Raw genomic sequence first — 27,259 nt, 5'->3', positions numbered from 1 at the left:
CTAAAGACTTCTGGTGATTAGTAGTTTTTGTTCCCTACCTATGTTGAATACACTTATTGTAAGTCGCTTTGGATAAAAGCGTCTGCTAAATGACTAATGTAATGTAATGTAATGTCTTTTTTCAAATCCTCCGAAATTGTGAAAAACTACACACTATAGTATGCCCTCCAAGACGATGGACGCCTTTCACCTTTTTTCAAATCCTCCATAATCGTGAAAAACAACATACCGGTACTATAGTATGCCCTCCGACACCATGGACTATAGCCTGTCGCTTTTCCGTTATTTTCACCTTCTGTGATTTTCACATTTTTTTCAAATCCTCCGAAATTGGGAAAAACTACACATATAGTATGCCCTCCGACACCATGGACTACAGCCTTTCGCTTTTGTGATTTTCACCTTTTTAGAGTTTTATCCTATAGTTTTATTAGAGTTTTATTAGAGACAGTAGTCATTTCACAATTTACATTGTAGGCAATATATATAAAAGAGACAATTAGTAGCCCATTGGAACTTGGAAGTCATAATGGCTTACCTTACAGTATAAATGTGACTTTTATAGAAGTGGTTCCCAAACACTCTCATGTCAAGGACCCCCACATTGACACTAATTAGCCTGCGTTCCCCCATTTGAAAAGATATGCCAGGGAACCCCATTAGAGAAGATTTTTACAGCAGAGATACTCAACCCGTTTAATTTCAAGGACCCCCAGTTTGACATGCATTAGTCTACGGACCGCCATTTAATGGAATTTCTATCTTTTACAAAAATGTTTTGATGGCTTCCATTTCCGCATTGCAACTTTTCAGAACTAGAAAGCCTGCAGTTTCTATTAGCTTGTATACCCCATTGATGATGTCACTGGAGGACGGGTTTCTGAACTGCCCACAGCCCTCCTATGAGACAGACAGAGTAGAACAAAAGTAGGTTGAAAAGTGGTGAAGTGGTCCTTTAATTTACGGCCTTGTTGAGATCTATTCCTCTGGTTGAATTTCCATTACTATGGTCTCCAGTTGATTGTTATTATTGCATGTCTCCAGCTTGACTTGGTTTATGAAGACATGCCTGGTAGAGATTACTTTTTGAAAGAACATTTTCAAATGCAGTCCCATTAGTGTCTCCGAGTTCTGCCAGTGACTGTAAGTTGTGACCCAGAGCGTACCGCTCGTCGTACTGCTGGGGCAGATCGGTGAGTGCACACATCCAACCTGGGTGACGGCAGACTGCTGGGTGAGTGCACACATCCGCCTGGGTGACGGCAGACTGCTGGGTGAGTGCACACATCCGCCTGGGTGACGGCAGACTGCTGGGTGAGTGCACACATCCGCCTGGGTGACGGCAGACTGCTGGGTGAGTGCACACATCCGCCTGGGCGACTGTAGACTGCTGGGTGAGTGCACACATCCGCCTGGGTGACGGCAGACTGCTGGGTGAGTGCACACATCCGCCTGGGTGACGGCAGACTGCTGGGTGAGTGCACACATCCGCCTGGGCGACTGTAGACTGCTGGGCGAGTGCACACATCCAACCTGGGTGACGGCAGACTGCTGGGCGAGTGCACACATCCAACCTGGGTGACGGCAGACTGCTGGGCGAGTGCACACATCCAACCTGGGTGACTGTAGACTGCTGGGTGAGTGCACACATCCAACCTGAGTGACTGTAGACTGCTGGGTGAGTGCACACATCCAACCTGGGTGACGGCAGACTGCTGGGTGAGTGAACACACCCAACCTGGGTGACGGCAGACTGCTGGGTGAGTGCACACATCCAACCTGGGTGACTGTAGACTGCTGGGTGAGTGAACACACCCAACCTGGGTGACTGTAGACTGCTGGGTGAGTGCACACATCCAACCTGGGTGACGGCAGACTGCTGGGCGAGTGCACACATCCGCCTGGGCGACTGTAGACTGCTGGGCGAGTGCACACATCCAACCTGGGTGACTGTAGACTGCTGGGCGAGTGCACACATCCGCCTGGGCGACTGTAGACTGCTGGGCGAGTGCACACATCCAACCTGGGTGACGGCAGACTGCTGGGCGAGTGCACACATCCAACCTGGGTGACTGTAGACTGCTGGGCGAGTGCACACATCCAACCTGGGTGACTGTAGACTGCTGGGCGAGTGCACACATCCAACCTGGGTGACGGCAGACTGCTGGGCGAGTGCACACATCCAACCTGGGTGACTGCAGACTGCTGGGCGAGTGCTGACACTTTGGCAAGGGATGAACTTTGAGCGGACGTAGAATACGCACAGACAGGCTGGGTGCTGGGCTAAAGAAACTTCAGTAGGTATTGGATGGAGCCCGCACACCACAGGTATAAGAAAGACGTTCTTTATTGAAAATTCTGACTGAACTTTGCCCAATAAATCACAATGACCTGGACACCATATATGGCGGCTGATGTCACGATGACCTGGGCCCCTGGGGGCTTTCCCCTGGGGTGTTCTAAAAGTGTGAACAACAGATTCTTCATTCGGTTAAGTTATGACACGAGCACAATCCGCAGGCAACTTAACGGGCGTCACCGCCTGACAACAATTATACAGCTGGATACACGGTCTCCATTACGCCTGTATATGAGAATTAATTTGACAAGTTTGTAAATGCCAAAACACAATTAGAGCGCAGCAGGGAATCGAACCCCATTCCAGTAAACCAGAAGCGCCATGCCTGTGCCTCGTTTGTGTGTTTTGTCTTTTCACACCATAAGACTATGAATGTTCTTCTTTATACAATTGAAAACTGGAAGACTCACTCCACGAATACCTTATGGAAAACTCCTAGACTTAAAGAAAATACATTTACATTTTATTTTCCGTGCTCATAAAGTGCTACAAAGTGCTAAAAGTGAAAAGTGCAGCAGAAAACGTTTGGGTCATCGTCAGTGCCTCGCCTACTGACCGGCGTGAATGAAGTTTTAACTGCAAATAGAAGCATAAATAAATCACATCAATACACATCACATACCGGGCCTGTGTTCATATGGTATGTGTACAGACACGATGAAGCTTCACTCGCACATTATAAAAGACATACATCACATCAATCCACATCACATACCCAACCCTAACCTAACCCTGCGTTCATTATGCGATGTGGGCTTACGTGATGAAGCTTTACTCACAAATTAGATCTGATGATATAGGACAGACAATGGTCTTATGACCTAGATGTTTGCTGCTGCACTATTGACTTTGAGCACTTAGAGTGCTTAATGAACATAAAATAAATAGATTTTCTTGGTCTCCGCCCAAGCAGTCGTCCTTAGGTTTGTGGCACGAGTATTATTTCCAACCAGTTGTCCCATGTTTTCTACATAATTTAAAACATTCACAGAAAGTGTTTTCAAAAGAATTGCATTTTCATGTAAAATGTTAAGAGATTGAAAATAGCAGATCCATGTTTGGATCCTGGGGATACAAACATGTCTCTTGGTTGTCGAGCTTTATCTTTACACTGAAATGTTTACATTACACTGAAGTAGAGAGAAAGACTGTACAATTTATGCCATTTGTGGACGATTGACACAAGTTATACAAAGTGCAAATTATGCAATGGCAGCAACATTCTTATTTGCTTAATGTTCTTTGTGCCCCAGTATTTGTCAGCAATACAACACTATGGATGCCATTAGAACACAACATACAACAGCAATAAACAAAATTCGTATGGCGATGCGCCTACATAATTTCCTGTTCTGAACAGTGTGTACCTCGCCTAAATAAAATGAGGCCGACCGAAATGAATGACAAGCTATCCGCAATTGCTGTGAAATAATCACAAAAAAAAAATCACATAAATGCACATCATATACTGGGCCTGTGTTCATATCTGATGTGAACTGACGTGATGGCGATGACATACATAGGATACCATTTACATATATTAGGAATATATTAGTAGCCTATGCTTCCTTGTGGAACGCCACAGCTCGGGGAGGGGGGGGGGGGGGGCAGTGTTCCGTTCCCCTACCATCTGTTCTCTCCCCTCCAGGTAGGATTGAATCCAGCTCACTGATATGCTATCAAAACCAATTCCTTTTAGCTTGTTAACCAGTGTTTTGGAGGTCCAGCCTTTTGGAGGTCCAGCATGACAATGCCGATTGGCCAACCCAACTGATCGGCTGTGTGGATTGGCCAAACTTTGCAGGTGATTTGTGCCACTGAACCAATAAGAAGTTCATTACGTCTCCATTGTTTCTCAGAGTTTGTTTGTTTGTTTCTTCATGAATCCAATTTGATTTACAGTGTGAGAAATGTTTTGCTGGACGGTACATCTGGTCGGAGGACCACAAAAAGACTATTCTGAATATGTTGTTGTTTCAGTGCAACACAAGGTGTACGCCTTTGGAGGGGGCAGTGATGCCTTTGGAGGGAGCAGTGATGCCTTTGGAGGGAGCAGTGATGCCTTTGGAGGGGGCAGTGATGCCTTTGGAGGGGGCAGTGATGCCTTTGGAGGGAGCAGTGATGACTTTGGAGGGATCAGTGATGCCTTTGGAGGGGGCAGTGATGCCTTTGGAGGGGGCAGTGATGCCTTTGGAGGGAGCAGTGATGCCTTTGGAGGGAGCAGTGATGCCTTTGGAGGGAGCAGTGATGCCTTTGGAGGGAGCAGTGATGCCTTTGGAGGGAGCAGTGATGCCTTTGGAGGGGGCAGTGATGCCTTTGGAGGGAGCAGTGATGCCTTTGGAGGGAGCAGTGATGCCTTTGGAGGGGGCAGTGATGCCTTTGGAGGGAGCAGTGGTGCCTTTGGAGGGAGCAGTGATGCCTTTGGAGGGAGCAGTGATGCCTTTGGAGGGGGCAGTGATGCCTTTGGAGGGGGCAGTGATGCCTTTGGAGGGAGCAGTGGTGCCTTTGGAGGGAGCAGTGATGCCTTTGGAGGGGGCAGTGATGCCTTTGGAGGGAGCAGTGGTGCCTTTGGAGGGAGCAGTGATGCCTTTGGAGGGAGCAGTGATGCCTTTGGAGGGGGCAGTGATGCCTTTGGAGGGGGCAGTGATGCCTTTGGAGGGAGCAGTGATGCCTTTGGAGGGAGCAGTGATGACTTTGGAGGGAGCAGTGATGCCTTTGGAGGGAGCAGTGATGCCTTTGGAGGGGGCAGTGATGACTTTGGAGGGAGCAGTGATGACTTTGGAGGGAGCAGTGATGCCTTTGGAGGGGGCAGTGATGCCTTTGGAGGGAGCAGTGATGCCTTTGGAGGGAGCAGTGATGCCTTTGGAGGGAGCAGTGATGCCTTTGGAGGGGGCAGTGATGCCTTTGGAGGGGGCAGTGATGCCTTTGGAGGGGGCAGTGATGCCTTTGGAGGGAGCAGTGATGGAGGGAGCAGTGATGGAGGGAGCAGTGATGGAGGGAGCAGTGATGGAGGGAGCAGTGATGTCGTCAAGGATCAGATTGATGTTCACGTTTTCAACACAGTTTCTTTACTCTGGAGGAAGTTGCCCCCGGTGACAACAGGAAGAGGAGAACGCCACCATGAGGTTCCATCCCTGCTCTGCGGCCACTCGGCTGTCCTGGTTGAAGATGTCATCTACCTCTGGGGAGGTCGTCAGTACTACTCATATGAGTTGCCCAACGTGCTTTATGCATTTGATGTGGACACCCACAGATGGTTTAAACCCAGGGTTTCTGGGACCGTTCCAGAGGGGAGGGACGGACACTCAGCCTGTGTCTTGGGGAAGGTCATGTTTATCCATGGAGGAGAAACCGAGCTGACTGACTACACTAATGACATGTACAAGTTGGACACCGCCACAATGGTCTGGTCTGTAATTAACCACAGATGCACTATACCACCTGCTTCATTTGGTCACTCTGCCACCATCATCGGGACAAAGATGTTTGTATTTGGAGGCAATACTTTGCAGTCATACAACACCCTCAGAGTGTTTGACACAGAGACCAACCTCTGGCTTAACACACCTTCTGCACAGCTTCCTCCAGAAGGACGCTCGTTTCATTCAGCCTTTTCCTACAATGGACAGCTGTTCATATTTGGTGGTGAAGGCAGGGAAGGATGCTTCGACGATCTGTGGAAATTCAATCCAGAGATCTTCTCCTGGAAGAAGGTTCAACCCAAGAGGAAAGGACCAGGTCCAATGAGCAGTATGTGCTGTTGCATGGTGGGAGATTGCACTATCATGCATTCTGGAGGATACCCCGATTATGACGTGTTCATACTAAACTTAAGTCCTAGTCTGAAGATGTTATGCAAGCTAGCGGTCATTCAGTACGGTCTGGATCAGTCTGAACTCCCACACGACATCAGGTGGGAACTGGCAGCCATGACTAGCAACGAGGGATGTGAATGACTCAGTGTTACGCGAGTCGACGCGTTGGGGCCATTTATCGACGTGTCGATAGATTTTCCTTTCCTTTTTTCTATTTTTGAAGGGTGCTAGCCTCTCCTATGCCCAGCGTTGTGTGTCTGTGTGTGTGTACCACACAGAACATGGAACCCACAGGGCAAGCGGAAAAGGGGTCGCCCAAGAAACACCTGGCGCAGAGACCTGGAGGCAGACACCAAGACCATGAAGATGACCTGGAACCAGCTGGAGAGAACAGCCCAAGACAGAGACCTGGAGGCAGACACCAAGACCATGAAGATGACCTGGAACCAGCTGGAGAGAACAGCTCAAGACAGAGACCTGGAGGCAGACACCAAGACCATGAAGATGACCTGGAACCAGCTGGAGAGAACAGCTCAAGACAGAGACCTGGAGGCAGAAATCAACACCATGAAGATGACCTGGAACCAGCTGGAGAGAACAGCTCAAGACAGAGACCTGGAGGCGGAAATCAACACCATGAAGATGACCTGGAACCAGCTGGAGAGAACAGCTCAAGACAGAGACCTGGAGGCAGACACCAAGACCATGAAGACGACCTGGAACCAGCTGGAGAGAACAGCTCAAGACAGAGACCTGGAGGCAGACACCAAGACCATGAAGATGACCTGGAACCAGCTGGAGAGAACAGCTCAAGACAGAGACCTGGAGGCAGAAATCAACACCATGAAGATGACCTGGAACCAGCTGGAGAGAACAGCTCAAGACAGAGACCTGGAGGCAGAAATCAACACCATGAAGATGACCTGGAACCAGCTGGAGAGAACAGCTCAAGACAGAGACCTGGAGGCAGACACCAAGACCATGAAGATGACCTGGAACCAGCTGGAGAGAACAGCTCAAGACAGAGACCCTGGAGGCAGACATAAACACCATGATGACCTGGAACCAGCTGGAGAGAACAGCTCAAGACAGAGACCTGGAGGCAGACATCAACACCATGAAGATGACCTGGAACCAGCTGGAGAGAACAGCTCAAGACAGAGACCCTGGAGGCAGACATCAACACCATGAAGATGACCTGGAACCAGCTGGAGAGAACAGCTCAAGACAGAGACCCTGGAGGCAGACACCAAGACCATGAAGATGACCTGGAACCAGCTGGAGAGAACAGCTCAAGACAGAGACCCTGGAGGAAGACATCAACACCATGAAGATGACCTGGAACCAGCTGGAGAGAACAGCTCAAGACAGAGACCCTGGAGGCAGACACCAAGACCATGAAGATGACCTGGAACCAGCTGGAGAGAACAGCTCAAGACAGAGACCCTGGAGGAAGACATCAACACCATGAAGATGACCTGGAACCAGCTGGAGAGAACAGCTCAAGACAGAGACCCTGGAGGCAGACACCAACACCATGAAGATGACCTGGAACCAGCTGGAGAGAACAGCTCAAGACAGAGACCTGGAGGCAGACATCAAGACCATGAAGATGACCTGGAACCAGCTGGAGAGAACAGCTCAAGACAGAGACCCTGGAGGGAGACATCAACACCATGAAGATGACCTGGAACCAGCTGGAGAGAACAGCTCAAGACAGAGACCCTGGAGGCAGACATCAACACCATGAAGATGACCTGGAACCAGCTGGAGAGAACAGCTCAAGACAGAGACCTGGAGGCAGACATCAAGACCATGAAGATGACCTGGAACCAGCTGGAGAGAACAGCTCAAGACAGAGACCCTGGAGGCAGACACCAAGACCATGAAGATGACCTGGAACCAGCTGGAGAGAACAGCTCAAGACAGAGACCTGGAGGCAGACATCAAGACCATGAAGATGACCTGGAACCAGCTGGAGAGAACAGCTCAAGACAGAGACCCTGGAGGCAGACACCAAGACCATGAAGATGACCTGGAACCAGCTGGAGAGAACAGCTCAAGACAGAGACCTGGAGGCAGACACCAAGACCATGAAGATGACCTATAACACAGAGAACGACATAAGGTTCCCTGGCTATGTTATAATACGATTTTGCACACAAGAAGTTATTTTGGTTACAATTATTTTTTTGTCAAAATACTGAGTTCTTGGGAGCTTTACAGTATTCACTGTGCGTGAGCGACCCTCCTAAAGCAGTGGTTCCCAGACTTTTGAACCGAAATGTGATGTCTCCCCAGTCCCTGCAACCAAAACTATGTCTCCCCAGTCCCTGCAACCAAGACCATGTCTCCCCAGTCCCCACGACCAAAACTATGTCTCCCCAGTCCCTGCAACCAAAACTATGTCTCCCCAGTCCCCGCAACCAAAACTATGTCTCCCCAGTCCCTGCAACCAAGACTATGTCTCCCCAGTCCCCGCGACCAAAACTATGTCTCCCCAGTCCCTGCAACCAAGACTATGTCTCCCCAGTCCCCGCGACCAAAACTATGTCTCCCCAGTCCCCGCAACCAAAACTATGTCTCCCCAGTCCCTGCGACCAAAACTATGTCTCCCCAGTCCCTGCAAGCTATCCGCAATTGCTGTGAAATAATCACAAAAAAAAGATCACATAAATGCACATCATATACTGGGCCTGTGTTCATATCTGATGTGAACTGACGTGATGGCGATGACATACATAGGATACAGCTCCAATCAAATGAGAAACTGTACACGAGACACGACCCAAACCACGCACCACAAACACTAGTGAAGAACTAGTGTGATAGATGGGAAAGAATTAAAAATAAAATGCGATTAAAAACTCTGAGACCACAAAAACAAATAACTTTATTAAAGCAAAGAATAGAGAAGGGCCAATCGTGAGCTTGTAGATCGGCTATTTTTGCTACTTTAGTGTGTGACACACTGTAGCATGACCAAGTAAGGAAATTAATTTACAGAATGTTGAACTATGGATATACAAGGTTTCTGCCCGATAGCCAAAGATAATAAACTACGCTCCCTTACCTTCAATATCAGCCACTGAACTCAAAACACACACACACTAACGAAGGAAGAAAATGACACACCGGCCATCATTTTCTTCCTCTTGTTAGTTTGCAGACGTACAGCATAGAAGGCTGTAAACAGTGTTAAGGGGGCTACATGCTACCATAATGATACGACATAAAATCACATACCTCCACATCACATTTGTACACACAGTCCACTAGTGAAGAACTAGGGCAATAGATAGGCAAGAAGAAATAAATAAGTTGTAAAGAAAATAAAGCGAAATGCGATTAAAAACTCTGAGACAACAAAAATAAATAACTTTATTAAAAGCAAAGAATAGCCGAGAAAAGATGAAAGTGAAGACACTAGAATCGGACTGGCATTATACACAAATTGTGTTAAACGATACATGGTAAAAATGACAACATACGTTATGGTAGCATGTAGCCCACTTACACAAGCAGCAGGAATCAAAGGTTAAATACTAACCTTCACTGCGAACAATAAGCAGCAGCATAGGAAGACATCGATATTAAAGGTACAAATTCTGTCAGCTTCACCTTCTGAAATGACAGGGGGAAAAAAGAAAAAATAATTAGTTGTCGGCCTACAGGATGACATTTTGCAAGTCATAACAGTCACTGACCGGGCTGTGTCACCATTATTTTACTTTAATGGGTTGAATCGTTAATCACAATTTGTGTGACAATATTAAAAGGGCCACTTCACCCCTTTTGTAACCAGAGCTTATTTTAATGATGTTTAGGACACAAGAAAAACTTTCCTGGGGGTTTTATGTGTATACTCCGAATTACACGCCTTTAACCCATTTTGGGCGGGGAACCCCTTCTGGTGTTAGCATTATGTTATGCTTTAGCTATTTTTGAAAAATCGAAGAACCATTGACATTGAATCTGATCTCAGGTCAAAATGGGTTAAAGGCAAAGGTATTCTCAAACATTAAAAAAAATGGAAATAGCAGATTTACCCGCTCAAGTTTTTAGCTTGTACATCGGCCATTTCCACTCAGCTAATTTGACTATATTCAGACCGTGGCCATCTTGCCAGCAAGGTGCTAAGTAGGTGCAACTACCCATACAGCCAAACAGAAAAGTCCTATCTAATTGTATTAAACATCAAACTCACCAACATTGCAGCTGTACAAAAAGCTTGAATTATCCTCTATCTGCAAAGTGTTTGTTTCATAAGAATCCACCATAGACATGTTATGAGCTACTTCCCGTCAAGAAATTCCTTGCAGATGATTATTTTCTCTAAGTATCAGAGTTTGGAAGCACTCCTGCAACCTCCTGCATTATGTGCAAATTCAAAACAGGTGGTATGCATGGAACGTTGAGTGATATTTAACGAGCGATTCCAAACTCCAACACTAAGGCCCAGGCCACACGTCTATGGATCTTTTGCAAAACGCACATTTCTCTGTGCGTTTGGGCCTTTCAGCCACACGCAAACGGCGTTTTTGCACACTCAAACGGAGGTTTTTTGAAACGGATAAATAAGTGAAGATTTTCGAAAATATCCGGATCGGTGGAGCTGTGCAGTCATGCAAAACAGAGCTTTTGAGAAACGATGTCACCGCTTATTAGCGCATATAATTTTTACTATAATTAGGTGTGAAATGCAGCTTGTGCCTGCATGGAAACTACACAGATATCTATCCAATTGTTCATGTTTATATATCACTGTTAACAACTTTAAAACGTATCATTGCATCAACTGCAGCGAGCAAAGGCTCTGCTCTGCTGCATCCAATAATAAATATATCAGCCTACTAGTCCAGTGCGGACTGGTGATTTCATTTGTATTGGTGCCGAGTGCTAAGCACAACAGATTGTTTTAATTCAAAGTGGTATATATTCTGTGAAATGTTTATCGTCATTCCGTGTATCTACAAGCTCCAAGTGTTGCGTCCACATGCAGCGCGTTGTGAGCTTGCAGATCGTCGGTGCCGTCCATGAATCCAAGCAGAGGTCCTCACAAGTATAGGTAAAACACTGCCAGTCCTCAGCGCAATGGCCCGTTGCGCAAAGAGGTTGAGATTTTACTTGTGCGATATTCAGATAATCTTCAACCGATTGTTATAATTCGAAGTGGTATATATTCCGTGAAGTTTATATTTTCATTGGGTGTACAAGTCATGTTTTTAATATGCCTTTATCAAATGATATAGAGAGATGGGTAGTGCCCAAGTATATTAGCCATGCAGCCTATATGATCTGTGGTGCGCTTGCTAGGCCTACACTCTCTCAATTAGGGATTTTCCCAGAGGTTAATTTCACTGATGTGATGTGTACAACCTTTATTCAAATAGTTTAATTTGTATTGGAGTGCAAAGCTTGAACAATAGGTTAATTGCGGACCGCTATGGATAAACTGTGGATATTAACCTATAAGGACCCAGGCCAAATGCCATTGCGCAGTAGCCTATACACCAACAAGTTTATGCGTGGTGTGTGTGTGGCGGGTGGTATTGATTAAGGTAGCCAACTACGCCACCTGGGGAATCGCACCCCAGGAATATTATACTAATACTGAACACCCGGAGCACGTAATGACTCCCCAACACAGATTCAGTAACAATAAAGGCAAGGCAGAAACATGTGTAACCAATATACAAAACACTTTATTAAATAATTGGTCAGCAATATATATATATAATTAATTAAAACATGGCATAGTAAGAAGACATTTCATTGATCCATATGACGGTGCAAATATAGCAAGATCCAACAGGGTTAAAGTGCAAGTGACTATAAAGTGCCTAGAGCTAGGGATATCACACCACTACAAGCCAGTACTGGGGGGAGGAGGGGAGCTGGGCAGGCTCACCGGTCCAGGGTGGTGGCAATACACAAACAAAACACAGCAACTCAAAATAAACCACAAAGGAAAAGTAAACCAAGGGAAAAGGGGCATTACCACCACCACTGGACGGCCGTCAGCTGCTCCAGCGTAGCTTATCCCCAGTACCGGACCTATAAGGAGGATAAATATATATATCAGCACTTCACAGTGGGAGGTATTCTACAATGACAGTATTCTCTTCAGCCGGTCGTATCTAAATCACAATGGTATATATATATATAGTATAAGATATAAATACAAGTGCATATATATATATATATATATATGATATAATACACAATATACTTATATATACCTATATACGCCCAGACACTGCATGAATACAATATAATAGAGGAATAGAATTAAACGAGAAGGGTTATAATGAACCATCATTCACTGCCACAGCGCCACACCTACACAACCGCTCGTACTGCAATGTTTGCAGTTGCTGCAGAAACTGACCGACAACACACGGATATTCCACTCTACAAATTACATTCATGAGCTTATAGCTTTTCTGATGACAAACATTCAATCCTGTAACGACGACATAATTTTGCCATGCCTGGGACTCATGGCCAACCTGTGTGACATGGAGACTAGCTTCTACAAGATCCTGCAGGACCAAAGGATGGTGACCCCTTTATCTCTGGCCCTGACGTCCAATTACAGGGAGAGAGTACAATGCGGCCCATCTTTGTTGTTTGAAGCCACACCTTTGCCAGATTTCCCCTTGCTACAATGACAGTATTCTCTTCAGCCGGTCGTATCTAAATCACAATGGTGTATATATATATATATATATATAGTATAAGATATAAATACAAGTGCATATATATATATATGATATAATACACAATATACTTATATACACCCAGACACTGCATGAATACAATATAATAGAGGAATAGAATTAAACGAGAAGGGTTATAATGAACCATCATTCACTGCCACAGCGCCACACCTACACAACCGCTCGTACTGCAATGTTTGCAGTTGCTGCAGAAACTGACCTACAACACACGGATATTCCACTCTACAAATTACATCCATGAGTTTATAGCTTTTCTGATGACAAACATTCAATCCTGTAACGATGACATCATTTTGCCATGTTTGATGAGCAAACTGAAACAGCAAGTGAAAGACATGGACTAGCTTCTACAAGATCCTGCAGGACCAAAGGATGGTGACCCCCTTATCTCTGACCCTGACGTCCAATTACAGGGAGCGAGTACAATGCGGCCTATCTTTGTTGTTTGAAGCCACACCTTTGCCAGATTTCCCCTTGCTGGTTCTAGGGGAAAGCATGGCTGCCAACAATGCCTATTGTCAGAGGGATGCTGAGGGGTCCATGAAGCACGTCGCTGTGCAGGATGTCTCGCCCCTCTGGACAAATATCAGCCTGTCGGATTCACCCAAGAATTCCAACAAAACTGTCAACAGCCTCATTGAGAGGGAGGGGCACGGTGGCACAGTTGGTAGTGCTGTCGCCTCACAGCTAGAAGGTCCTGGGTTCGATTCCCGCTCGGGGCGCTGTGGGTGCTGGCGGCGTGTTTCATCCTCCGCGTCATCAGTGCCCATACCCGAGGCGGGGTTGGCGAAAGGGTCTTTCTGTGCGGAGTTTGCATGTTCTCCCCGTGTCCCCAAGGGTAGGTACCCTCACAAAAAAACATGCTGTAATCCTGGTCTCTAAACAAACTGCCTCCCACTGGCCAGCCGGGGCGCCTGATGGAGGGGAAAGGAACTGGTTGGAATAACGTGTTCCTTCCACGCGCTACGTCCAACCAGAGAAACTCCCCCCTGTCACGTGTAAAGGAGCAACTTCGACACTCAGGCATGAAGGAAGCATGAGTTCAAGTCCGTTGCTCTCCCCATGTCCCCCATATATGGGGACTAGGTTGGCGGAGGGTGTGTAGAGAGCCCAGGATCACATTAGATAATTGGCACAGGGGTGAAAAAAGACTGCAGCGGGACTCCCAGGAACTCCAGGCCCTCAAAGGAGCATACAGCACCCTGCTGACCAGATTTAATGACAGCGAGTGTCGGTTGAAGGAGCTGCAGGCAGCTCACATCTCCCTCACCAAACAGAACGACACGCTGAGGAAGAACCACGAGACTCTGCGGAAGCAACGCGACAAGACGGTGTCTGCGTTGGAGGACAGACAGAAGAAGATTGAGTTCCTCCAGTCTGACCTGCAGCAGAGAGACGGTGTCATGGACACTGGGCTCACTTACTTCCTGGACTACATGTTGTCTCAGTAAGGGTATGGGCACATCTAAGATTCCATGCGCGGACAGAAGAAGCTGTCTTTTACGTAATTTCCGGCTTTTTAGACAGCTGGTGGATGGAAATGAAGCTCCACCCACGTGGCAGATTGCCGCGACGGCCAGATTCCCGGAAAAGCTTGCCCCATCGGCATTCTGCCGCGTGGGTAGAGCTTCTTTTCCATTCACCAGCCGTCTAAAAAAAAAAACAGAAATAACGCAAAACACAGCTTCTTCTGTCCACGCATGGAAGTTAAAGTGTGCCCAGACTGTAAGTCAGCCCCCCCCACACACACACACACACATCCACAAGGAGCAGTGCACCAAAGGCAAAGCATTATGGGAATTGTAGTACGGGAAGGAAGTGAGCCCAGTGTCCATGACATCATGGACACATTACCCACATAAAACCCCAGGAAAGTGTTTCTCCCAAAACATAATTAAAATAAGATCCGGTTGCAAAAGGGGTGAAGTGTCCCTTTAATTTATTTTTGGAAAAGTATACATTTAATGACCAGCTCAGTGGCCTTGTGGTTAGAGTGTCCGCCCTGAGACTGGGAGGTTGGGGTTCAATCCCCGGCCGGGTCATACCAAAGACTCTAAAAATGGGACCCAGTGCCTCCCTGCTTGACACTCAGCATCAAGGGTTGGATTGGGGGTAAGTCCCTGCGACATACTAGCGTCATGTCCAGGGGGTGTACTTGTACATCAAGCTGCCTCACGCTAAAGAAACAGGAGATAGGCTCCTGCCCTATGGGCCTCATGGCTCGGCAAGGCTACTATACATTTAATGAATGCATATAATTGTTAATCACAATCATATGGATGGCAATTGATGGTACAACTTGTAATGGTGACACAGCCCTAGTTTCTACTACAGCCACATGTAAGCCAGGTACGTACCGTGTGGGGCCTTCCGCCACTCTGTTGAAGATAGCTGGTATTAATAGAGCCACGTAGGTTTTAATGGCACATATGTCCCAAGCACCGTACGCCTCGTAATCTCAGGGAGCGTTCGTTGGCACCGTTATACGTTTCAGCTCAGTAGAAACTCTTACCAGCCATCTCCTGATGACCCCATCCAAGGCCACACATGACACCAAGGTCACATGATTAACCTGCAAGACAGACATAAAACATTACACTTTTTTTCCAGATTTTATACATTGTAGAATTCATATAATATTAAGGTTTAAAAAAAAAAAAATCTACATTATACAACTTGAGTAAAAGTAAAAAGGTATTGGCATCAAAATGTACTTCAAAATGACCAAAAGTATGCAGAATGTCCCATTTGAAATGTTTTTTAAAAAAGCATTTGAAAATAGCACAAGCTCACAATGTCAGCCACTTTCAAATGGCCAAAATCCGACGACAACCTATAGGCCTACCTCAAACCCCATCCTAACCATAACCGCAAGCATGGAGCAGCATGCCAAACTAAATCCGGTCGTCAACCTTAACGCATGTTCGCCAACCTTAATCCGGTTGTTTTCCGCATGTCGGTCCAATGGTATGTCGGAAAAGTGTGCGCACCCGTAGTGGTAAATGACAATGTAGGTTAGCCGCAATTTGCAACACTAGATTTTTTTAATAATGGGATGAATCTAGAGTTGCAATACCCTCCATTGACTCCCCAGTCATCCAATTTGCTTGTGTTAAACAACATTAAACTGCATCCAAACTCCAACACTTAGAAAAAGAATCACCTGCACATAATTTCTTGACAGAAAGTAGCTCATAACATGTCTACAGTGGATTTTTATGAAACAAACACTTGGCAGATTGGAAGGATAATTCAAGCTTTCCCTACAGCTGCAATGTCAGTGAGTCAAACATAATTTAATACAAGCAGATCACAAAAGCAATTTGGATGAGTGGGGAGTCAATGGATGGTATTGAAACTCTAGATTCATCCCATTATGTAAAACAAAATCTAGAGTTGCAAATTGCAGCTAGGATGAATCTAGAGTTGCAATTGACATACCATTGACCCAAATTGCATTTCCAATCTGCTTGTATTAAAGAGTATAAAAGTACAATATTGTCCACAATATAGGCATATACTTCAGTTCAAGTTTGTTACTTTGTTTCCTTCTCAAAAAGGACAAACATTCCTCCGATTGTTGTCACATTAAACAATCCACAGTCCTCTAATGTTTAAACAATAGGCTACCATACCAGTGATAAACGGAGGATTAAAACCGTCAAACAAACCATTCAACATTACCTTTCAGCGTGCATGGCCCGCCCCAAACAGCCTGCGGTGTGGTTCCTATTTAAATGTATAGCTCCGCCCACTGGATCCGGTCTGTGTCACATGAAAGTCCGTCCGTCATTGGTCCGTGATTGAATCATCCGCTGCACCTGGGTGGTTAGCAAGACGCGCGCATGCGCACGCACACATATCATCGTCCAAAGACATCCATTTGAAAATATGTTGTGCCTTTTTTATTAAAATGTTTAACAAATACTCAAAATATTTCGTTTTATTCTCAATGTGTTTTTAAATAACAGATGTACAACCTCACAATGTGTCGCTGTGAGCTTGTAGATCAGCTATTTTCATTTTTGCTTGTTTTCATAGACCTGGCCACTTGTTTCTCTTGCAAAACTGGCAATACAACACAGCAAGAGAAAGAGGAACTTCTACACACACACACAAACGCAGACTTATGGGTTACAGGAAAAGGTGGATAGCACTAAAGAAACGTCGCTACTGACATTTCAACTGTTTTTATTGTATTTGTGACACTTGCTTTGGCAATGTAAACGTGTTTTCTCATGCCAATAAAGCTCATTTGAATTGACTTGCTTTTAAACACTTTCCACCGCTAGGCAAGGCAGCTTACACACGCCATCTAGTGGACACACTTGTTTACGACAAGTGTGCTTTATTGGGTCGTCCACTCTCAGTTAACATTCTTTGTATTGAGTTGTGCTTGAAATGTACTGTAATTCTGCAAACTGTTAATACATATTTCAATCAAAGTCCAGGCATTGTAAAGGCAGATAGGCCTACAGACTGCTCTATTACATGGCTACATTAAATACATAGATATTACTCACTGTGTGATGTGTACGGTAGTGTAATAAAAACACCAAGGCAAGCTCATATACAGGGTTTAAATGCATTGTTTAATTCAAAATGCATTTGAATTAACGGATACCATAAATAAAATTCTGACCATGAGTCCCATTAAATAATCTATGTATAAATAATAAAACAGTTCAAAAATAAATACAATTTCAAATTAGCATTTTCACCATCAGTCAATTGAACAAGCTATTCACTCTCAGTGCAAGTATAATATACATGGCATAACATAAGTAGGCATACATTTCATTTAAAATAAAGTTTGGAATTCTGTCATAAAGAATACAATACAATACTTTGGTCAAACACAAAAAGCTTTGGTGCATTAAAGGGCGGGTTCAAAGTTTTAAGAAGTGTGCAGTTAAGAGAAATCGTTTGTCAGCAGCCTAATACTAGCATTTGCTGGTGCTAGCCAATTGGGAATCAAGTAGCCCTGGTCCAGTTCTTACAGCGAGTCTCTCACTGACGGCCTGCTGGAGTCCCATCCGCTGCTCACTAGCAGCTTTTCCCCACTGCGTGCGAGGGTTTACAATTCCCCGAAAATAAACAAACCGTAACTACTCACCGACACAAAGCCTGCTAGACCTTAGTAAAAGTCTATTCCCGAAGCTGGGAAGTGTCTCAGGTCCCCAGCTTCTCTAAAATGCACTATTTTAGTCATTAAATAAAATGAATCCAACCAGATCGGCGCAGGCAAAACCCGGAAATGCCGTAGTAGAAGAAATGACTCTGTCCGGTACATTGCTTTATTAAAATGGCACAAAGTGCATTTTAGAGAGAAGCTGGGGACCTGAGACACTTCCCAGCTTCGAGAATAGACTTTTACCAAGGTCTAGCAGGCTTTGTGTCGGTGAGTAGTTACGTCGTTTTGTTTATTTTCGGGGAATTGTAAACCCTCGCACGAAGTGGGAAAAGCTGCTAGTGAGCAGCGGATGGGACTCCAGCAGGGCGTGCACTGGACCAGAGCTAGGAATCAAGCAATCTCTCTTAAAACCAAATTATGTTTTTTTGTTAAACCCGCCCTTTAAGTTGGCGTAACCCAAATTAGACGCAAAGGCCTGTATTAAGGAATGCGACCGCTCAAACATAATGCTCCTGGTAACGGATAACAAATTCAATCAATTCAATTGTGACATGTGCACATTGTTGAGGGAAACGGAATGGAATAATCATTATTTAAGCCCATTCAAGTAGTTGATCCCCACCCAAAGGTTGTAAAAAAGAGTAACTCTTACAACTTTTGATGTAAATTGAAACTGTAAACTATCTCTAATCATGAGAAACAGGCACAAAAACACCCTGTCTCTTTGACTTAAAGCATGCACCGATGTCAGTGAAAGAGTTTCTCATGTTACACATGCTTATCTGAAGATTGAATTTTGCCTAACAACGATCACAGTCTCTAAAGACAATAATGTGTGATCTACTCTAAGCTTCATGGATAAAAGCTAATACATTCATGTATCACTTTGAGACAACAGCTCAGTTGGATTGCTTGATATTATTGATGTCAGCTAAACGTCTACCTGTGGCCCAATTCCAGTGCACATACACTGCTTTCGATAAAATACACAACTCAAATAATTCAGGTTTTTAGTTATTTAGATATTTGCCCAGCCAAAGGTGTTTCTGCTCATGCCATATTAAAGACTATTCATATCCAGGTAGGGCTGACTAAGTGCTACAAGACAATTTGCAAATCAACTAAAAAGACAGTAGAATCCTACACTGTGTGGATGACGTATTGTGTGTGTGCGCCGTATAAGTTGCGTGCAATGACATGTTGTGACCAGTGATAGTGATGATGATGTATGTCTGTCGGTCGGTCCAGAATGTAGAGCAGGAGAGTAGCGACACACTGTGATCTCGCCGCAAAGCGGGTGCCTATATGGGCTATAGTTCCAAGCATTGCTCCTATGGCTGGAACTATCCCATTGAGATAGAATGAGCACTTCCGCATTCCATTGTTACAATGGGAGTCAACGTTAGTGTCGCCACTCTCTTACTATATGACTCTGGGTCGGTCCTGCTGAGGCCTCATTTGTCCTTCTCCACCAGTCCACTTTCTGCTCTCAGGGCCTGGCTGCTGGCCGAGATGAAACTCATCCAGTGTTTGAGGTCCTCTGGAAATTCAGGACACTGGATCTGTGCGCACGCACGCACGCATGCACGCACACACACGCACACACACAAACACACACACACACACACACGCACACACACAGTTGAGAAAGTTGCACAAACCTGTACTGCTGTTAATATAAATCAGTGGTTTTCATATCAAGGCCCATTATTTATTCTGCATTCTGCATTTGAGCTATACCATTAAAAAAAATGTCTTGGCGAATAATCAGGCAGAATAATGAAGTGAAACGAAATGAAATTTCAGACTGAGTGTCAGGCTAATGGACCACCACTTGCGTCTCAGAACCAAAACTTAGAATATTTTGTTATCGTTGGATAATATTTTGTCCACAATTCCATGTTGTATTGATGTGGTACCATTAGGAAAGACAACAGGCAAACGATCAAAATAACAATTATTCTAAGTGCTCTAATTGTGTAGACTTCTTGTGAATTAAATAATTCAGGTGTTCAACAATAATTTAACGCTTGAGAGCGTAAAATGAAACCAAATCTGGACCTGCAAGGGTTCATTTGGTTTCATTTTACACTCTCAAGAGTTAAAGCTCTATCCATTTGGTTACCAACTCTCCATAATTTAACCCAGGCCCACTGCTTGAGAACCACCGATATAAATAATACAATATTTATATGCAATTTCTACTGTTGCATTAATTACCTTCCTTTTGCACACAAACTCTATGATCTTCTCGGGGCTGCAGTGCACCACGTTCTGCCTGCAGAGCATGATCGCCGAGATGAAACCGTCTTTCTTGGACACGAAGCGCTGCTCCAAGTAGAAGGCCTTCTCGTCCCAGCTGACGACTTTGGTCCGAATCTCAAACGCCTCCCGGAAGGCCAGAGAGCGCCGGTAGCGAATGGTGGAGGCCCCGACCACCATTCTCGCACCCAGCTTGCGCGAAGCCATGAAGAGCCCGTTGCGCATGTAATGGTGAAAGCGGGCAAAGTCACACTCCCTCAGGTACCGGGAGTTATTCATGTGGCCCAGGTAATCCAGATCATGGGGGAGGACCATTCCGTCCACACTTTGCTCGGCCAGAATGTCCCATATCCTGGGTTGGAAGTATGCCTTGAAAAACACCTGGGCCCCCCGTACAAAGTACCACACATCCAGACTGCAGAAAAGCAGCAGCGCAGCACCCAGCACCAGCAGCAACATCTCTCTGCAACACAAAATCAATATGGATCGTCAATATCCAGCCAGGAATGGAGATACAGTACATACAACATGGTATGAAACTATGAACATCGTCATGGTGGCGGTGGCTTAGGGGTAGAGTGGCTGGATGGATGGTAACCGCAAGGTTGCCTGTTCAAACCCGGGCTCCCCCAGAGTTAGTGTCAAAGTGTCCTTGAGCAAGACACTGAACCCCAAATTGCTCCTGATGTGCTGGTTGGTGCCTTGCATGGTTTCTGCCGCCATCGGTGTATGAATGTGTGTGTGAATGGGTGAATTGATGCACAATCTATGTAAAGCGCCTTGGATAAAGGCGCTATATAAATGCACCATTTAACATGAACCGAAGGTCCAATTTTAACGCTTGCACACACACACACGTGCACACACACATGTGCGTGCGCGCGCGCGCACACACACACACACACACACACACACACACACACACACACACACACACACTCTGTCTGTCGGTCTGGGAAGATATTGTGCTATTGAGCTTCAGGCAGTAATAGTTGACAACTGGGAGGTGACCTATACACGACACCAGGGTCTAAATTTCCACAAAGGAAGAATAGGGCGACCATTGTGCACTTCCATCCACTGCAGATGTGCTACAGCTAGATGCTAGCAGATGTGCTGTATGCTAAAATTATCATACGAACCAAGCAGAGTAGCAGACAGATTAAAATAATGTTTTATTCATGAAAGGAATTGCAGGTTTAAGCGCTATGATTTCAAGTATTGAATCCACATGAAAGGTGCCTGTACTGTAGCACCATTACTGCATGTTAAATAATAATAGCTGCTATGAGGTACATTTAACCAGCATGGCTGTATGGTCTCATAAATGAATGCAGAATCGTGGAAATATTATAGGAGTCAGTGAACATCACGGTTACACACACACACGATGCATTATATTTGAGTCAGCAACAATTTCATCCTTGAGGGGAGGCGGAAACCTGAAATAAACATGATCATCATCACATAACCTCTATGACAGCAGAATCTGCTGCTATATAGCATGTTAGCTACTATAGCAGCCTCTGGGGCTGGTGGTGATGGTGGCCTATCCTAGAAGCGGTGACTGATATCATGGACACTATATTATTGTCCTAGCCTGACTCCTGAAGTTATGCGATTAATGTAAGTTCACAACTAACGGCAAGGACTAATACGAGGACTACTCACTGTGCTTTCAGAAGAGAGTGCTACCAAAGATGGTGTTTGGTTGGTGCTACCATGGGCTGCGGGTGGATGCACCTTGAAGGAAGAAGCCGGCTAGAAAATAATGATGCGTACAGTACGATGCGCTTCCTGCTTCCGGAACTGACGTCAACATAATTTATGTCGGGCGTGGCGTGGCCAATGTTTATTATAGTGCATTATATTCTACTATTACAACTATGCATTGTATTAGTGAACAAAGATAAACATGTTATGTATATAGGCCTACCGGTATTTGTGAATTAAATGTACAATTTATGATGTAGGTAGGGTGACCAGATCCAAACTGTTCATTTGAGGGACAGAAGTATCGCTTGTGTGGGACAAGTGGGATGGGGGGACCCCATAGAGTATATATATAAGGGGGACCCCAACACAACAGGGACCACTGGACCACAGGTACTACTTGAGTTGCTGTTAAATGCCTTGACGTCATATTCGACCATAGGCCTATTGGCTATCATTTATAAACTCATCTGGTGTCTCACATTTTGTTTTAAAATCATGGTTTATTTTTATGCTATTTTAACAGGCTTAAAAACACATCTTGCAGGAAGAGACAATGAGAGAGCTTTACAACAGAAGGCCAAATTAGGGGACTAACTATTAGGGCATTTGAACACTGATGCAATTACCTGCCAGTCACAATGTGGGACAGGGTCTCAAATTGTGGGACGCCTGAAAAGTCTTGGAAATGAGTTAATGAGGATCTGCTAAATGCCTCCTCCTCCTCCTCCTCAACAACTTTGCATCTACTTGGCATGGCAAGTAGTTCTCCGGATACCTCACCAGTTTTTCTGACTCGCCGCGACACTACACTGATGAAGACAGCATGTTAGCATAACGATGAAGACATTGATGAAGAATCTTCGCTGTGGCGAGTTGGTAAACTGGCGAGTTCTCCGGTATCCTGGCATACTGTATGTGCACAAGCAAGCAGTATGTCTATTTAAACATGACATTTCTGTTAATCTCACGATTTGTGATGAGGTGTATGTCAAATTCATCAAAGTATCAACTGCAAACGTAAAATATTACTTATAGTACTACTACTATAGTCCTTGCATTATGAACGTATGCAGCACAACTGCAATATGCAAGGACTACAGTAGATTAAATAAGAAAGCCCATGTTTAAACTACATCAACACTGCAAAAACCTTTATTTTTTTAAAAACATTAGAAAATATTGCATTGTTAATGTTCATGTCGGCGTGAGTTTACATTCGTAACCTTGGTTTCAACCTCAATGGTACAACCTTTGTTGGTTTTACACCACACTGTGACAGTGTAGCTATTTGGGTGGAAATAAAGCTCATTATCAGCACTTGGCACAAGTTCAGGTCTTTAAGTACAGGGTATATTAATCCATTTCTCAGAGGAGTATTAATCCTTCGCTTCGCAAATTGAGTTGGCTTCCAAAAGCTGATGTTAATAACTCCCGGAGTGACATGCCGGTGTGGTCCATTCATTTGTCCTTCTCCTCTAGGCCACTCTCCGCTCTGAGAGCCTGGCTGCTGGCAGAGATGAAACTGACCCAGTGCTGCAGGTCTTCTGGAAACTCGGGACACTCGACCTGCACGGAACAAACCACAAGTTCACTTCGGTCCCACTGTATTTTCATGTATACAGTGCTGTCTATAATACAATGGAACACTTCATGTGCTCTGGCTGGCTCACTCAGTCTGCCTTAACCCATATTGACCTGAGATCAGATTCTAAAAATGTCTTCTACATCCTGACAGTTTTCTGAAAAAGCTATGTTTCTATGTCAGTCGTTCTTCGATTTAAAAAATAGCAGACCTACAAGCTCGTAGCGCGCCACTCGGTGGCGCGCTATGAGCTTGTAGATCTGCTATTTTTCAATAGCTAAAGCATAACATAATGCTAACACCAAAAGGGGTTCCCGCCCAAAATGGGTTAAAACACAACACAAACCAACTTAAAACTATTACAGACCTACGTCGACTGTATGTACACAATGCATACATATTAAACAGTGTCCCTATTCTGGTCTTTATAGGCAAAAATGTTGATGACATTTTTGGAAAATAATGAAAATATCAGATCTACCACAACGCTACACATTGTGAGCTGGTGAACCAGCAATTTTAGCTACTTTTGAAAATATTGCAAAGTATAAAATAAGGTACACAATCATAAAAAAGGTCCTTTCTTCCAATTACCTTCCTCTTGCAAAGGTGCTGCATGATCTTGTCTGGACTGCAGCGTATCACACTCTGCTTGCAGTACATCACTGCGCACACCAGCCCGTCCCTCGTCGACACGAACCTCTGCTCCAGGAAGAAGGACTTGTCGTCCCAGGTCACGATGCGGCTCCGCAGCTCGAACCCTTCGCCTATGCAGAGGGCCCGTCGGTAGCGGATGGTGGTGGCCCCCACCACCACGGTGGCCCCCAGGGCTCGCACGGCCTTGAAGACGCCGTTGCGCATGAAGAGGGAGAAGCGGCCAAAGTCGCACTCTCTGAGGTAGCGAGCGTTGTTCATGTGACCCATGTCGATGTCGTGCGGGAGGACGCGTCCCATTATGACCTGCTCTCCCGTGACGTCTCGTACCGGGGGTTGGAACCGGGCCTTGAGGACGACCCCTGCCACCCGCAAGAAGTACCATACGTCCAGAGTGCAGAAGAGAAGCAGCAGGCCAACCACCACAAGAAAGGAGAAGGGATCCCACATCTAGGGTAAAGAATGAGACATGTCATGTACTGTAGAATTTGGAATTTCTGCCGAGGTGCCGGCCTGCCGGGGTTAGGTAGATGATTTGTGTGTGTGTGCCTGTGTGGGTGAGTGAGTGAGTGAGTGAGTCAGGCTCAGGCAGTGCGTGTGCGTGTGCGTGCGTGCGTGCGTGCGTGCGTGCGTGCATGCACATTGGGCATTCTTATCGCATGTCCTGTAAATGCAAATATAAACGCTGAATAGAATACAATACATTGCAATTAAGATTCTGAATCTTGAGATGAATGCACTCCTAATACCATATGGATCGTACATTGAGGGATTCATTGTGAAGACGTTTTGAACGTGTTCCAGTCTCCAGTTTAGCAGTCTGTTGCACACATAGGTAGGTAGGTACTTTATTCTAGGTAGGTAGGTAGGTACTTTATTCATAGTGCACACCTGTCAGACCTGCCAGCTGTGGAACCCTGCTGGGGCAGAGCAACTGGTTCTTCTGGAAAGGCAAGTGCTCAAACATACAGTACTTTTACTGTACCTTGGGCAGACGGCTCTGGGCGGGAGCCCCTTTTGGTCTTTGAAGCATCATGTTATACTTTAGCTAATGAAAAATAGCAGGTCTGCTATTTTTGAAAAATGGTGAAAATGTGTCGCAAATCTTTGAATATATATTTCTTTCACAGCGTTTTTAACTAAAATCTTTGCTTCCGGGGGGTCACTGGAACAACATATTTTCAGATAGGTGGTCGGTGGCCAATTACATATAATTCTGGGGGTCCTTGACATGAAATATTGAGCACCACCGATACAGAAAACTGTAATTTTTTTAAATTTCGACGTCAGGTCTAAATGGGTTAAGAGTATTCTAACTATAAATAATATTCTGAGATAGCCAGAGAAGCTTGGTTCCCTTTCAGACTGAATTATTCTTGTCTTGTTTACTGGACATGCAAAAGACAAATGCAATGCTTATTATAAGCAGCGATTTATTGCTTTTAATGGTCATGGAATCAGAACATTTAACTTATACTGTACTGTACATGGGACCTCCCCAAGTTTTGGGTAGGCTATAGAATTCTTTCTTGACTCTTAACTTACTCTTACCAGTAACTCTCCCCACGTGTTTCATTCTTTCAGCTTTTGATTCTGAGATATATATATATATATATATATATATATATATATATATATATATATATATATATATATATATATATATATATATATATATATATAATGTTTTGCAGCAAATCTGTTTATGAAAACCGTTCATGTTAGGCAACTTGACCTGCAACGTCGTAGGCAGTAAATCATTGGACCTGGTCCAGACAGTGCTTTATATTGTTGTGAGACTCGAGCAGTAGCACCAGGCTATAATATGGGATAAATAAAACATGTTTGGAATATTAATTGTTCGTAGCAGGCTGAACATTATTCGTGCAAAGAAAGAACATGATATCTAACCGGTGTCCCATCTATCTCCTTCCCTCTTGCAAACTTTGACGCAACATTGTTTCCGTAAATAAACAACATGTAATTCCATAGCTGTAGCCTTTGATACTCACTGTTATATCACACATGATTGTCCGTTGAGCGTCTTTAGAGTCACAATAACAACACGAGCACAGAGCCACAGACTGACTGAAGAGCATTCATGACATTTTGAGACTTGTCAACTCTGCTCTTGGAAAGTGACGCAGCTGAATGAAGGGTTATGATTGGCCGGCTGGTGGTTATAATTATGTTTCCGGATTTATAATTTATTTTGTCAAAAGTTCCCGGGGTAGGGCGGGGGGGTTATAAAACAAAAATAACCGCTATAGTTTTAGTCATTAAAAGTCATTCAAAAATAAAATAAATAAAACTAGTTCGAAATGTACTTTGAAGTTTGAATAGGCTAAGTTTTTAACGCAAACCCACCCAAAATATTGATGATCTTTGATGATACCTGGCTGTGGTTATCATCATTCTATAGGCCTATGTTATGCAAAAGGGAGATTCATTTGTGTTCTTATATTCTCAGTTAATACAGTGACAGAGTAGGTCTACATATACAATACCGCCGCTGTCCACCAGAGGGTATTCTATCTATGCTATCTATTATTTTTCCTCCGAGGTGGAAAGCCTGGTGGTGACGCGAGGTTAATCTATTACATGATTTAAAAAATGGTTCTTTGTTCCCTATACTCTAAGTTTGTTCCCCTTAGAATAAACCTAAACTAAACCTAAGCCTAAAACAAACCCTAAACTAAACCTAACCCTAACGGTTAAGTGGGGAAGGGGAACATAGAACCTGTTCAACCTGGAACATAAGGATGAGATGAGATGACCCCTTCACGTTTACCTTTGGCAGCGCAGGGCCGCATGCAGGCTGCCGTGGCGTGCCGTGCAGTGCCGTGCCGTGCCCGTGCGCACACACACCGCGTTGTCTTATTTGGAATTGGATCAGCGGTATTCCCTGAAAATCTGTCTTCACCGGAGAGAGAGAGAGCGCGTTGGAAAAGACGGGCCCGTTCATCACTTTAATGGAAGAATATTGATCCGTGG

General features: G+C 44.8%; 2 protein-coding genes across 2 annotated transcripts; both read right to left on the bottom strand.

The window, feature by feature from the left end:
* Positions 1–17,492: 17,492 nt before the first annotated feature.
* On the bottom strand, positions 17,493–23,013 carry LOC306925273 (protein THEM6-like). The gene is made up of 3 exons (XM_079503999.1): positions 21,985–23,013; positions 20,272–20,776; positions 17,493–19,613 (listed from the first exon to the last, which is right to left on the bottom strand). The coding sequence occupies exons 2-3, from the start codon at positions 20,770–20,772 to the stop codon at positions 19,506–19,508; spliced, it is 609 nt and encodes a 202-aa protein (XP_079360125.1). The 5' UTR covers positions 20,773–20,776; positions 21,985–23,013; the 3' UTR covers positions 17,493–19,505.
* Positions 23,014–23,165: 152 nt separating this feature from the next.
* Positions 23,166–26,417, bottom strand: LOC306925191 (protein THEM6-like). The gene is made up of 3 exons (XM_079503883.1): positions 26,278–26,417; positions 24,206–24,715; positions 23,166–23,595 (listed from the first exon to the last, which is right to left on the bottom strand). The coding sequence occupies exons 1-3, from the start codon at positions 26,362–26,364 to the stop codon at positions 23,488–23,490; spliced, it is 705 nt and encodes a 234-aa protein (XP_079360009.1). The 5' UTR covers positions 26,365–26,417; the 3' UTR covers positions 23,166–23,487.
* Between the last annotated feature and the right edge of the window lie 842 nt (positions 26,418–27,259).

The sequence above is a fragment of the Electrona antarctica genome (genome assembly GCF_951216825.1).
Source record: "Electrona antarctica genome assembly, chromosome: 1".
NCBI lineage: Eukaryota > Metazoa > Chordata > Actinopteri > Myctophiformes > Myctophidae > Electrona > Electrona antarctica.
Note: the sequence above shows the minus strand (reverse complement) of the source record. Positions and strands in the feature narration are given on the sequence as shown.